This window comes from Tauraco erythrolophus, chromosome 7 (assembly GCF_009769465.1).
Source record: "Tauraco erythrolophus isolate bTauEry1 chromosome 7, bTauEry1.pri, whole genome shotgun sequence".
NCBI classification, from domain to species: Eukaryota; Metazoa; Chordata; class Aves; order Musophagiformes; family Musophagidae; genus Tauraco; species Tauraco erythrolophus.
In genome coordinates, this window is record NC_141471.1 from 5,135,424 (window position 1) to 5,150,783 (window position 15,360).

Consider the following 15,360-nt stretch of genomic DNA (forward strand, 5'->3'; position numbering starts at 1 on the left):
ATTATATGAATGAGTGTTTCAGCTTGCCTATCACAACTCACAGGTGATTAGGGTTACAAACACAGGAACAACCCAAGCAGCCTGTACTGGTGAGCTAAGAGAGGATTTCACACAGTAAATGCTTTGCTGTCCCAGAATCCTCGTTGCATGATGTCCTCCAGATGTTGGTGGGATACCCTTTCTGCTGTCTTCTTCATGATCACTTGTATTTCAACATCAACGGCTGAAAAACTTTATAACTGAGCTTTAGCAATGAGTTTTCCATACTGTCCTGGTGCTAAGCATGCAAACCTGAAAATAAGGGGAAGGGAGGAATGTTTTGGCCTCCACAGAGCTTGAGCTTCTTTCTCTTGAACTAGGAAGTTCTCATAATGTAGTGGCCTCTTACTTCACAGCCACATTCATTGGTGCAAGGGTGAAGTGAGAGCCACCAGCTCCCATCAGAGGCAAGAAAAGAAAATTACAGACTTCAAAATTATGCACATTATTGACTACAGTTCAGAGAAAGAAATAAGACCCTCAAAGAGAGAGAAAATCAGCAAGGTGAAGCACAGATCAGACCAGATCCAGAGGTGGTGTCAATCAGCTTCACCATCAGTGAGGCTGAATGTATTTATATCACCTATGAACCTGGTCCATAGAGATATGGCCTTCACAACGACCTGCAGACCAGAAAAATGAATGTCCTCACATGAGGGAGCAAAACACTGGTGTGAAGGCCAGCCTTTTCCTCCCAGAAATATTTATACCGACTGTTTTGGTAGCCAGCCACTTCTTTCCCCTAGACCCATAGCTCTTTCCTCCCTCTGTTCTCCAGGTCAGAAAAACATGGCCAGTGAGGATGCAGGTATGTCCCAAAACGTGAATAGAAAAGCATCACACTCTGGTAACAAAATTCACATTGATCCCATGACAAACGGATGTCTAGAAATCAGACAGGAACAGATTGAACATGCACCCTTCCACTCCTTCCATAAATGCTACATGGCCTGTCTCAGCTGCAGGGTCCTCCAGCCTCAGTTTAAAGAGAGAAGACAACTTTCGTGCTGGGCTGGCTCTGCAAGATCTCCGCTTGTGCTTGGGACAGAGACCATTAAGCAGAGCAAGGACAAGGATCTTTAGCTCCAGTGATTTCAACAATTCATCCTTCCATATCCCCAGCTGAGTAGCTGAAAACACACTGAAAACTGTCTTAGCCAGGAACATATTAACAGTATGTTTAAATTGTTTGCTTTTTTTTCTTTTTTTTTTTTTTTTTTTGGAAACCACCTAGAAAGTGGTTTCCCAGCACAAGTCACGGGATAGGCTAACAATATAGGACTTTCTGATGCAGGACATCAAAGCCTTCTGCAATAGGCAAAAATCTAGTTTGTAGCTTTTCTGTCTCTCCAGGTCTGCCCCTTTTGGGACTTCTTTTACTTACCTTCCCCTTCTGCTGTATCTCGGTCTTCACAGATTCATCTTCAATTTCAGCTGCTTCATCTTCATCAGAGACATCCTCAGCCTCTAGGTTGTTGTTCCCATTTGTTCCGGCGGGGTCCTCCTGCATGCTCAGCTTCTTGCCTTTCACGAGGATCTTCCCTTTCAATTGCTGCACAAGGAAAATGGACAAAATAGCTGCTGATTAGAAAATACTCTGGCCTGACCTGAAAGAGTAATGATATAACAGCTCCTTAGCTGCAACCAGGGCCTTTCAGAGTTGCACCAGTCATTGGTTATTATCAATAGATATAAATAAAATGAGTCAGTTTTTCCTTTCCCTGCCTCTGGCCAGTCTGTGAGACCACAAGCCATGAGTTTAAAATCCCAGATAGCCCGTGGATTCCCCTCTGATACGGAGCTGTCCATCCCCTCAACTAGACAATTTAAACCGTTGTGCTGCTAGAGGCAATACAATCATACTACTTTTTTCAAAACCAAGCATGGCTCAGCAAACAAGGCCAAGCCTGGAGGTCAGGGCTCACAGCAGCTTTTTACAGCACTGCTTCTACCCCTGTCACCCTGTTATTTGGTCTGCACAATTCTCTGCAATGTATGGTTATAAACACATGCACGACTTGGGAAATGGTACGAGACACATGCAGGAACTGAAACAGTGCAGCCCTCTGCTCCACTAGACATTTTAATGGGGACAGAGGTGCATTAAGTTCTGGACAGGTGTCTCATGCGTAGATGACATGGGATTTTAATATATAAGGGATCTTGCAGGTGAACCCTTAGGGTGCTGCTGAAAGACTAAGGAAGAGTTTCCAGACCCTTCCCAAAGATACCTTCTCTTCTGAAAAGAGCTCCTCCTGCGACTGCTACCGTGGTACAGCACTAATAATAACCAGCAGCATGTGCCAGCATAACACAGTTGGCTGCTGAGCTAATCCAAGGAGCACATTTCTTGTGCTGAACCAACCCTCTCCAGCCTCTTTCAAAACCCACATCAAACTCTCAGGTGAAGGAACACACCAACAGTGCGTGGTTGCTCGCAGACCACCATATCACTGATGTATCTCTTGTGCAAGATCTGACCATGGGAGGAAAGCTGAAGCCTGGAGAGGGCTGACTCCGGACCCAAACCAGGCAGCAGAGATGTTGTCATCAGGGAGCAGTACTGAGAAGGGTGACTGCCTGGGTGCAATCTCCAAGTGAGTGGATTGTGCCTCAACATCAGTTAATTCCACCCAGATCCTGCAGCTTCCAGTGAAGTCAGTGGGACATTGGCTGCCACGTGAATGTGTTTGGTACTCCTGACTTTGGAGGGTGTTAGCTATTCCAGAAAAATGCAATCTCAGAATTAGCCAATACAACCCCTCAGCCTGCATAGCATGTTCCCTCTTTCTCAGTGACACCCTGTATTTGCCCTTTCCACAACAGCAAAAGCAACAAATCAGACCGTTTTCAAATGACAGGACTGTGGAAAACCAAGGATATTTGATAAAGCAACACAGGCATTTTCAAAGAACACTAATCCCCTTTGTGGGTGCAAGCAAATTGCATCATGTCTCTACAGAGAGGTCCAACTTCTCACGACGGGACTAAGCTGTGGATGAAGCTTGGTTTGAGCTGAAATTTGACACTGGCACCTGAGGCAGCAGCCAAGAGCATTTTTCTTCAGCTACCACAAACGATCTATTTACATTGGGACACTTTCCTGGTCACTCAGAAGCTGCACAAAGGCAGCTGGGAGGAGTGTACCAGTTACTGGGAATAAAAGGCTCAAAGGAGCATTCAGACCATGCAGTATCCTCCTTCCAGCCCCTCAGCTCTCTTCCAGGCAGAGCTGTGACCTGTTCCTTCACATTTACAGCTGGGAGATGTGTTGGCTCATCTTCAGCATCTCACTTCAGTCTGCTGCTTGGATGTCTCTAACCACCCTTCCTCCCTCAACATCCAGCTCTTCCCTGTCCTTTCACAACACTCACTGGCAGCAGGTGAAATCCAGCTCTGTGTAAGTTTCTAGGCTCCAGTCAACCCTTTGAATGGACAATTCTGGAGGGATGGCACTTGGAGAAGCCTCTCTTGTCCTTCTCAGGCTGCAGATAGCACCCTGCTATATAATATATGATTATCTGACTCTGCTTTCTAACACCCCATAAAAAACCTTACCATCTCAGCTCACAGCTCAACAGTAGAGAACTAGGGATAAGGTATCTGAGGCAGATTGCTTGATTCTTAATTGCCAGTAGGGTCACTAGTCCTTTTTAGGCTTGTCCAGAAAGAAGGAGGTAAAACTTCTGGCACAGATCCATCCTAGATGGCTGAATAACATCAGCAGTGAAGGCACAGCAACGTGGGCTCCACCTTGTCTCCTCACCGCAGCCCATACCACTGCCAGCAGTGGGTCCTTGGTGCTGCTGTTATCCTGGCTAGACTGCGGTTGCTCTGGGAAACCTTGGATTTGATGCAGATGCTCCCTATAGGCATAGGGGCACTGGTCAGCCCAGACCGTGTTATATGGAACTCTCCATAGGACAACTGCAGTGGTCTCCTTTGGCCTTGAAACCTAAGAGCCTGGCTCCCTTCTGGAGTCCTGTTGCACTGCAGAAGCTTAGTACCCTTCTCATGATTTCCACCCTGCCTACAAGGGAGAGCAGTTCATGTGCCATCTAACTCCAGGGGAGATGCATTAGCTTATTGGTCCACAATGAGGGGTGAGATTCACCCTAAAGCAGAGCATCTGCATCTCCACTTCCTGCAGAAGGTGCTATTCTATAGTAGCATTGCACTGAATCCACCCTGCAGAAGCCGCCAGTCCTAAATATTGTCTTCCTTTATTTAAAATGTGTGTTAGGAAGCAAAGTCCTAAATTTGAGTGCTTATCTTCTTTAACAAGGTTTTGAATAAGCTGATGCACACACACATGCACTTATTCCATCTCCCTTGGTTCCCCTTAATGTGATATTAGGTATTTCTAGCCTGGGGCGAAAGACACTCAGCTCATCAGTTCAGCTCTGTTGAGCAGATCCCTTGTCTTAGGAAGAAGCATTAGCTGAAATACTCAATAAATATTCTCCAAGTAGACCATAAAGCTATTCCAACTGCCTGTGGCAAGCCCAAGGTTGAATACAACCTAAGAAAATGGGAAAGGCTACAAGGACACTGGACTTTACTGAGAACATACAGTGGAGTGGCTGCTGGAATAAAAGCAACTCTTCCCCTTCCTCACGTGCCCGGTAAATCGCATTGCCTTAGCTCTCCATGAGTGGAGCTCCCCTGCTCTCCCACCTTTTCCACTGCATGCTGAACCAAATCTATGCCTGACAGATTTGGTGGCCTTCTACGACAGGGTTGCAACATTGGTGGATAAGGGAAGAGCAACTGACATCATTTATCCGGACTTGTGCAAAGCATTTGACACTGTCTCACACAACATCCTTGTCTCTAAAATGGAGACACATGGATTTGATGGATGGACCACTCGGTGGATAAGGAACTGGCTGGATGGTCACAATCAAAGAGTTGCGGTCAACAGTTCGATGTCCAAGTGGAGGCCAGTGACAAGTGGTGTTCCTCAGGGGTCAGTACTGGGGCTGTTGCTGTTTAACATCTTTGTCAGTGACATGGACAGTAGGATCAAGAGCACCCTCAGCAAGTTTGCTGATGACACCAAGTTGTGTGGTGTGGCCGACATGCCGGAGGGAAGGGATGCCATCCAAAGTGACCCTGACAGGCTGGAGAGGTGGGCCTGTGAGAACCTCATGAAGTTCAACAAGGCCACACCAGTCAGGGCAATCCCAAGCACAAACACAGGCTGGGCAGAGAACGGATTGAGAGCAGCCCAGAGGAGGACTTGGAGCTGTTAGTTGGTGAGAAGCTCAACATGAGCCAGCAATGTGTGCCAGCAGCCCGGAAAGCCAACCGTGTCCTGGGCTTCATCAAAGCAGTGTGGCCAGCAGGTCAAGGAAGGTGATTCTGCCCCTCTGCTCTGCTCTCATGAGACCCCACCTACAGCACTGCATTCAGCTCTGGGGTCCCCAACACAAGAAGGACATGGAGCTGCTGGAGCAAGTCCAGAGGAGGGCCACGAAGATGATCTGAGGGCTGGAGCATCTCTCCTATGGAGACAGGCTGAGAGAGATGGGGCTGTTCAGCATGGAGAAAAGAAGGCTCCGGGGAGACCTTCTAGCAGCCTTCCATTACCTAAAGGAGTCCACTGCTGACTTAGAGACCTGTGAGTGAACCTAGTCTGGACTCAGCTGAGACAAATCTAGAGGCATTTACTGCCTTGCCGTGAGCACAGGGCAGAGCACGCCGGCCCCGCTGCTGCTCACATCAGTTGTGCTGAGCCCTGCGTTGCCACTGCTATACTGGAAGGGGCTCTTGAGCTGCATGGCCCAAAGTGATGTCAACTGGGGGGACTGGACACAGTAATGGATGTGACTGATGGGACAGCTGGTGGGACAGCGGAAGTGTGGGATGGCAGAGGCCCTGGCCACTGCACTGGGGCTCGCAGCTGGGGGGCTCATGGTCCTGAGGGTCACCTACCAAGACAGGTCTGTTAAACCCAAAGCCACTGTCGTCATAAACAAGGAAGTCCAGTAACAAAGAGTTGGAGGGGATTCAGATATGCCAGATAGGCTGAGTAGTTACATGGGCTGTTGGCAGCCGTTCTAGTCTCATTTCAGGGCTGGGTTTTTGCAGCGTTTCTAGCTGGGATGCGGGGAGAGGGGGAAGGGGTCCTGGCAGATTCCTATGCAGATCAGGGATGGGGCAGAAGGGCCTTCAACAAGCAACCAGCAGCAGAGTTTGGAGCTCCTGAACAACCTGGAGCTTTTGTGTGGCTTTTGGCTTTCATCCTATATGCCTTTAATTTACTGTTGGGACCTAAAGACAGCAGCTTGAGGGAGATATTTAGACGCTCTGTGTAGGCCAACACTGTTCCTATATGTAGCCTGATAAACCAGATGCCTGCCCTGGGCTGTAGTATGAATCGTTAGCGTGAATCCAAACTGTGTTGATCTTCCTTTAATTACTGACACTGTCCTGCTAGCACAATCTGCAGCAATGCTTCATCTGTTTTTATTTACACCCTTTCAGCTCTCTCCTCAGTGACAGATCCCACCCTTTTTCTAATATAAAAAAATAGTACGTCATCCTGGGCTTCCCCATGCCAGCTTCACAAGGAAGTGGAAAATCCAAGAGGTTTCTGGTTTGTTGTTGTTTTTTTTTCTTAATGTTTCAGCTTCAATGTATTTTCCACCAAAAAAATCAGCAGTTCAGCCCTTTGTACTCTCCTAGTTTACACTGCAGGAAGACAGAGGAAAAATATCAGAGGGAAAAGGATAGGTTTTGCTACATCAGTCCCTCCAATGGAGTGTATCAGCCAAAATCTATCCACTAAGGTAGATTTGGGCCGTTTTGTTTCAGCCGGGGCCACGTGTATGTCTGGGCAATCACAGCAGGAGGTTAGATGAGTACAGGAACCAGAAAAACATCTTTGGGAAGAGGGGGTCATTCCCTTACACACACTTCACCCATTTCTTTCCCTAGTGTTTCTCCTTTCTTTCCTCCTATCATTCCCCTGGTCACAAGGCAGTGTTTTGAAAAGCCATCAGCAGCTTTCCTGATCCTGCACCAAGGATAAATAGCAAGCCAGGAGGTGACACTGAAGACTTTGATTTTTCCAACTCAGTAACAGCCTGCAGAGACCTGTCTCCCTGCTGGGCGTATCCTCACCCTGGGAGAGTCACTTCTTAAATGAAGGCAGCTTGTCTGTGCCAGTGCAAAGGTCCTGCTGAAGCAGCAGCATTAAAAATTGTGATTCATCCTAATTTATTGCACTAGTGCCTTGAGACCAACCCAAATCAGCTTTCCTCTGTGCCAGGCATCGTGTCAAGCAAGGCATGACACTCCCAAACAAAAGGGGAAAGTCAGAAAGGGAAAAAAGGGAAAAGGAGAGAGAGAGCAAATATAGAAGATATTTTGGGTGGATCGTTTTCCTCTCCTTTCTCCCCTGCTGACTGTCAGCTTTATCCCACCCACAAACTCCTTCCAGCTTGGGCTAGGCACGCTCATCCAATTTTTGGCAAATGATTTCTTTAGCAAAGAAATGCAATTTAAAGGGGACTACAGCTATCCACACAGAAGTCTGTTTCTGCAAAGTGCTTGAAAAGAAAGAAAACATGAACCCAAAGTGTGGAAACAGATAAATGTTTCATTTTGGCTTCTCTTTTGGAAACTTTTTTTTTTAATATCAAGATTCCATTTCCAATCTTTTCTAATTGGTGGCTAATGATTTTATGATCACTGTTGAGGGCTGTATATCTCCTTCCCTCTGCAGGATCCGAGTGCAGCTCCCAGCTTCACAGCTGCCGTGATTCATGAGAATCAAAGGGGCATCTCTATGCAGCCTTCTGCCTCCCCTTGTCCTCCATGGACATCTCCATCCCCACCACCCCAGGCCATTCTCAGTGGCCACTTCAGGCCATTCTCAGTGGGAGGACACTTTGTGCTTGATACAGTTTTAGGCTGTGTATTGGTTTTCCCCTTGAGCTTTCATGAGCAAGCAATCACAGCTGTCCTTCCAGCCCTCATTGTTTCCTAATTAGCAGTTTTGATCTCCACAGTAGAGCACCCAAGGCATTAAAGGAGGATGGAGGCATGTGCTACATCCCTCAGCATAGAGCACAACATCTAGCCTACCATGAAATCAGGCAGTGTCCAGTCTTGCTGGATCAAAAACACAGAGACACCTTGTAGTCACTCCTTGCAATGCTAATCTTCCCTGCATGTGCAGCAACGTAACAGTGCTTCAGAGGATTAGCCTGAAGGTCATATTCAGCTTTGGGATGTGGGGAGCTAACACAAGACAGACTCTTAGGATTCAGGTCCTTTGGGACAAGCCAGAAAAGCAACTTCCTCATGGGATGAAGGACATTCCCTGGCCTTGGTAAATGGACCAGGAAAGTCCCGAGTCCTGCAGGGATGTCTCCTCTGAGACCTTAGACAACAAACAAGGAGCCACAGGGAATTTTGTGCCTGATGTGCACAGCTACTTCTAGATACTCCTATTTCTTATTCCGTCACTGCCCACAGACAATCTCTATTCCTCACAAGTGCAGTTCCCATCAGTCCTCAGGCATATTGTCCACTACTTGGCACTCAGCAAGAAGACAGACCTCTCTTCTCCCACTCTCAGAAGGCAGAAAGTGCTAGAGTGGCCTTGCTTACCTCTGGGGAGGGGAACTGGGACTTGTTTCCATCAACTGGGGCAACTAAGAGCATGTCCTGCAGGATCGTCGTCATATGCTGGGCCATGACTTTCTGCTGGTCGACGCTGCAGTGGTTCTCCAGGGAGATGATGACAGGGTATTCTGAGGTCTAGATCAAGACAGCAACATATATCATCAGTGAACTCTGCAATTTCACCAGTCTGTAGCACTTGATATAAACCCCAGTGCTGTTTTCTCTGGAAATTAGTGTGGCAACAGCAAGGTCTAGTATTCTGTTAAAATGAGCATTTATTAAAATGAACAAATTTAACGGTGCAGTAGCTACTCGGATCTCTGCTGGTGCCTTCCAGAGATGATGATTCAACGGACAGGGCACCAGGCTGGGTCAGGATGCCTCCCACAGACTTGCTGGGGCATTTTGATGAGGTTCCCTGTGCCTACGTTCTCCACTCACACTGTGGATCAGAGCACTTCCCACTTCAGAGGAAGGACTGGAAAGGGAGGCTTTGAAAACACTGAGCTTGCTCAAATCCTTAAATGACATGAATCCCCCCTCCATTCCCCATGGCAGGGGGGTTGGAACTAGATGATCTTGGAGGCCCCTTCCAGCCCTAACCATTCTATGATTCTATGATTCATACACAGGCCTGCTCTGGTTCCCTGTGGCCCTGCCTAGTCATTTTACAGCCCCATAAGAAGTTTGATACTAGCTATCAGGAGCACTGAAGGAAAATAGCAGAAAACCCAGTGAGTCTGGACAGACCCAAAGTTTTTTAAAGGCTACTGGCCCAGCACTGCTATACAAGACTCCTCCTTTTAAAGCAGAGTAGAAGCAGTCCCTCCAAAACACATGCACATGGGCTTCTCTAAACTAGGAATGGACTCGGAGACATCAAAGCGACACAAATCATGGGCTACTTTGTGTTTCCCACCAGGTATGCTCAAGATACTGGATATTTTCATTGCAGTAGGGTCCAGGATGCAGCTGTGCTAGTATAGATTCAAACTCATCCTCAGCTAGCGCTTTGCCTGTCCAGCAACTCCCAGGAATGGATCTCTGCAGAAAGCAGAACACGGATGCCCAGACAGAAGGACACATCTTGTACCCATGAGAAATGCTAAGGTGAAGTCTTCATTGCTTATGCTGTCTACTAAAAGGGTAAAGACCTACTATCAGTCTTGGATTGTGCAATATGAGAAATCTTAGAGGGTCCCTTGTCCTTACTTTGAAAGCATAGTTCTTGATGGCCTTAATGACATCACTGAAGAGGATCTTGGAGGTGAGAGTGTAGCCATGATAAATGATGGGCTCCGAGTTAGGGCCATCCCAGCAATCCAGTTCCACACAGCGGCAGCCTTTGGTGAGGGCTCTGGAAACAAAGAAGGGACCTGGTTGGGTTCTAAAGCTTCTGCTGCATTTCAAAATGAGGGTGCATCAGGCACAGGTATTGCCTGGGAAGGCTGATGGGAAGTTTAGGGAACAAGTGAGAAAAGAGGATCTTGGAAAAATAGGAAAGCAGATGGAGAAAGAATGGGATCAGCAGAGCTCAGAGTCAGCAAAGAGCTCAAGGATGAGCAAGGAAAAAGCACAGTGGGATCTGAGAAAGGAAGTAGTGAAACTCCAAGGTAAGAATTATCCAAAGAAGAAGACATAGTGAGTGCCAGACAGGAAAGGACAGTCATGACTGTGGCCCAAGTCTTTTCCCTAAAATGGTGAAGGAAAGAGAAAATCAAGAGTGGCTGTATTGGAAGAAAGACAGTAAGACAGTCAGCCTTACAAGTCAGGTCACGAAGCCTGGATGATGTGACTTCTTCATCTAGATCTGGCAAGACATTAGAGATGAATCCTCGGACCTGTCAGAGAGGGAGCTGTGGGAGCTCCACCATAGCTGGGGAAGTCTGTCAAGGGTCAGTTTCCCAAACTGAGTCTACAGACTGAATTTCCACTTGAAACTCCTGCCTCTACATATCCATACTTTCATTTTAATTTACTTTCAAATGCATGTTCCCCCTGAACAGACTTACCTGTCTAGGAGGTGATCTTGTCTCTTTTACAGTAACTCTTTGTACGTCTCAGATAACACAACTCCTTTAACTCATTGCAATAAGAATTACAGGATTTTTTTTTTTTTACAACCAAAACATAATTCTATGGTTTTAAGATACTGTAAGAGGAATTCAAACAGCTACTGAAAAGCAACTTGTGCCAGATTTCACTCTCTACTCTTCTGAGCATGTGACTCTAGACAGCCATTGGTCCCTGAGAATCAGATAAGTAATCAACAAAGACAGAATTGAAGTCATTGGCTTGCTTACAAGGAAACACTGTCTCACTTGATCAAAGTACAGGTCATAGCAGAAGTAATATGTAAGGTGGTTGTCCAAGTCAGTAAAGGCCACTGCAAACATCTGGCCATGAGACTGCAGTCGTTGTTAAAGGTAGAAGTAGGCAACACCCAATGTTCTGTCCCGGGATGCTGTGGGAGCATCTGAGCTGCTAAAGAGGGACCAGGCATAAGTTTCCTGATCACCCACACTGCTTCATTAGCTCACATCCCACCTCCTTTTTGGACTGCTCCAACTAGGTCTCTCCAAAATAAACCCCAGCATGGTTCTAGGGATAGTCCATGCCAGGGGCTACTCCCAAAAGGCAGTACAGATCATAAACATCGTGACAGTATGCATCATTTTGGCTCCTCTCAGTCCCTACATGGTCTTACAGCTCTATCCGAGAAATCTTTGCACCATGTAAGCTCCTTGCACTCTCATGCCATATTCTGGGGAATGCAACATACCCCTTCGGCATCATGCTTTGAAAACATCATGCTAGAGGGCTGTAATCCAGCCTCCACATGATTGCAGATATTTTAAACTACTCCCAAATGTAGTAATTATACATCTTACAGTCAAGTGGTCACCACATGCAGCCCAGCAGAGACCCAGGTCAAAGTGCTATGAGAATGGAGGCATGGCCAGCCTGGTTTAGAAAGCCTGATGTGAACGTGGGCCAGTCCACATTACCTGGTCTCAGGGTGGGAGATTGCTTCTTGATCCTCTTGCATCTAGCAGTATAGATGCACTCTATGTCTTCTGTAAGAAAGAGGTCAACCTCTCACATACAAATAAACACAAATAAATACACACACGCATACGTTACCTGATATAGGCTTCTGTGCTGCTTGGACCTGTGAGCTGGTCTTCCATAAGATAGGTATTGTGTGAGGATGACACCAAGTAGTGACTGAGAGGTTGAGTCATGTCCTGGTAAACTTTACGGTGGGAGGGATTGAATATATTCCCATCATCAGACAGCAGGTACATCAGGAAACCATCTTTGGTCATGGCGTTACCCCTCTTGGCTGCCAGATAAATAGACAGAAATCCCACACTGAAAATCTGACACCACCAGGTTGTGCCATCATCTTCACCATGAGGTCTGCTGCTCTCCAGAGGATCTCAAAGGCAAAACATGCTCCCTAAGCATTTAGCTAATAGTAAAGATATTGATGCTCTTCAGACAATGATAACAGCTTCATCTGCCTGAGAAAAAACCCTTCACAAGCATGGCTTTTTACGAGACTTACTGTCCTCGATAACACCTTAGAAGTGTCAGACTAGACAGAAGTGTCAGTCTAGTCTGCCTCTAGAGATCTACAGTATAAAAATCTCTATTTGAGCACTTCAAGCTTCCTTCATACCAACGCAGAGAAGTTGTCAGATGTCTAAACATAGATAAATCCTGTCTAGATTACCCAATGAATACAAGATTTGCAAAGAGTAAATGCAAAATTACCCAATTTTGGGGAGAAATTGAGATGTCTCCATCTTGAGGGAGTGAGCTAGATCTCAGTCTAATCCCTAAGTCTGACATCTGCAAAGCATTTTCTCTCTCCTGAAGGTATATCAGGAGAGAGACAGGTATATATACCTGGCTGCAAAACCAGTCTATGATCCTGTGTTTGTTTCTTGAAGATGTCCTCCAAGGTGCTCCGGACTGTCAATTCACTTAATTTCTGAGCAGACAGACAGTTCTTTGATTGCCCTCCTAAACAGCCGTCACCTTCTTGGCCCTCTACTCAGAGATCTCATCACCCCATGGCTTTTCAGGTGCCCACATTCAAAACCATCTGCCTCCATTCCTGCTTCTGGAGAACGGAAATATTGTTACATTCTTAAACTTGCAAAGCCATGTGAGGTCTTGACATCTGAGTAAGCCATCAGAATCTTTCCCTCAGGAATTTCATTACCCTCTAGTCAACGCTATATCAGGCCCTCTCCAGCTGCTCAGTGCACCCAAGCCAAAACTGAAGAGAAATATTTCCCAGGCTCTCCTGTGCCGTCCGTTCTTATAGCTGCTAATGTGCCCCTAGAAGACCGGTGTTTTAGAAGCAGCTGCAAGGAGAACGTGACACACATGACTGCAGAAGAAAGCAGCAGCAAAGCAATTCACAGTTCTTCAAGAGATCAAGATTTTGAACCAAACCAGTCAGGGTTTCCAACCTACCTCTTTCATTGGGCTCATATCTCTGAATTAAGGCAGGGGCAGCAACAACAGCATCTTCTTCTTGCTGCATCTCATAGAGGAACCTCACTAGGTTCTGGCAGGACATGAAGCCTTCTGCATCTGAGTACTTTTGGAAGATCTCGTCTATTTCCTTCCTCTCTGTCAATATCTTGTAAAATTCCTCTATCTCATCATCCTCCAGAGCTTCTGTTTTGGACTTGTCACAGTGCTGTAAACGTAGAGGGGAGAAGGAGTGAAAACCTTCTTTCCTTCTGGCATACGCCAGCCGTAATCTGCACCAGGGCTACACAACGTAGAACACAAAATAATTGGAGACAGTTACTGGCCAGTGAATGAGAAGCACTTGGTCAATGACAATGGTTCTCATTGACAAGGCCAACAGTCATGTAATAGTTACAATTATCATTATTTACTCATATTATCAGTGTGCTGAAAAGCACCAGGCATGGTCTTGAGCTCCACTGCACTGCGTACTGTGCGAATCATAAGTTAAAAGGACAATCTAAGTACAAATCAATGCTCAAGAGGAATGCACCTCTTGATCTCAAGAGATGGGAGAACATAGGGAAACAACTCAACGCATCTTAAATTAGTAATAGAGATCATGACCTAAAATCCAGTAAGTAAAGTGAAAAGGGCCTTCTCCTTGATCTTAGTGGGTTTGAGCTCAGGCCTCAAGAGACTGTCAAGGCTAGTAGTAAGGCTGGTTGCAAAGATGGCATCAAAACCTGACTTTAAAAAAAAAACAACTGCTAAACATGTGCATGTTTAAGTATGAGAAAATCCCTCTTTCCATGGAACTTTTCCATTCTCATTCAAAAACCACCAAGTAACAAAATCTGCACAAAACTTCACATCAGATATCAACTTCTCAAGGAGCTATAATTCAAATTCTTCATGCCCTCATGTTCCTCTGTAGTTTGAACTCCTCCACTAGGTAACAGCTCTGACAGAGAACCACAGCTGAGGACTTGACTGACCACGAAAGATTAGGAGTTTAAGGTATGAATGTTAGTGTCTCCATGAAGGACAACAGCTTTTCCAACAAATATTTCCAGTTTATTTAAAATATTTCCAGATTCAATTTTTCAACAGAAATTACGATTTTTCTGTGGCAAATCCTGATATGAATTTTGTGGTTTGTTCCTAGCAGAATTCTTCATGGAGAGGTGAACAACTATTTTTCAGTCATCTCTGGGATGTAAACCTCTACATTAAATATGGGCTGAGTAAAACAAGCTTCAAGGGAAAGCAACAGCCTATCCCAGAGGAATCACTTATGGGCAAGGTGCATTATACTGCTTCCAAGTGTTTTTCCCTGCAAATTTCAGCAACCAATCCACTTCTAGTTAATGTCTTGTCATTATGATTATCTTGTTATGATGATTCCCTCTCCCTCAATATCTAAAAGAAGCAAGCAGACCCTTAACAGGGGTGTCCTCATCTCATACAGCCCACTCACGTCTCACATTTCACATAAGCCTGAAAAATCTCATTTTGGGCATGGACACCAAAAACCCTGCAGGACATGGTTCGCCTTACTTAGTCTTTGCCCTAATAACTTCTCCTCTTCAGGCCTGAACTTGGAATAGAAAGTGTGCTCCAGGCCATTCAGAGGAGGTTCTGGTGCATTTCACTTCACCCTGGCTATGGACAAGTTGCTCTCAGTCACTATGGCTTAGCTGACAGATGGTAACTTGTCAAACCAGAGGAATTAAATTGCTTTCCATCTTGGATCTCTTATGACAGAAAGAGCTATTGTCCTGGGGTTTATGACCAAAACGCATGTCTCAGTTTAACCAGTCATCACACTAATCTCAACCTAACTCTGCTAATGATCTCAGTGATGGCCATGGTGGCTTTGGCAGTGCCCCAAGCACGATGATAATGAGGGACTCTCATCCCCTGCAAATCCTCCACTGGAGTCCTTTGCTGTCTGCTTATGGTGCACACATAAAACCAAACCAAATGATCATGATGCACAGCATTTCACAAACTTGTCCTGACTTCAGAATCTGCCAGGTAGAAGCTATGGGCTCACCTCAGGGATGGGACAACCTGTGAAATGCTCAGTACCACAGACACCTTCAAATTAGGTTTGAGCAGTCCAGGAACTGTCTTTTCCTTGCTGCCTTCCCCGCCTATGATCCTGCGCTGTAGCTTTGGCAGATC

At 46.0% G+C, this 15,360-nt stretch overlaps 1 protein-coding gene across 2 annotated transcripts in view; it reads right to left on the reverse strand.

The window, feature by feature from the left end:
• PLCD1 (phospholipase C delta 1) overlaps positions 1-15,360 on the reverse strand; it is a 45,038-nt gene that overhangs the window by 7,340 nt on the left and 22,338 nt on the right. Inside the window, exons 5-9 of one of the 2 annotated variants that reach the window (XM_009988636.2) lie at positions 13,168-13,396; positions 11,821-12,022; positions 9,889-10,033; positions 8,662-8,811; positions 1,424-1,591 (exon numbers count right to left, since the gene is read on the reverse strand). In XM_009988636.2, coding sequence (XP_009986938.2) covers positions 1,424-1,591; positions 8,662-8,811; positions 9,889-10,033; positions 11,821-12,022; positions 13,168-13,396 — 894 coding nt within the window. Of the gene's footprint in view, positions 1-1,423; positions 1,592-8,661; positions 8,812-9,888; positions 10,034-11,820; positions 12,023-13,167; positions 13,472-15,360 lie in introns of both variants that reach the window. The other variant, XM_086614451.1, reaches the window with a different exon arrangement.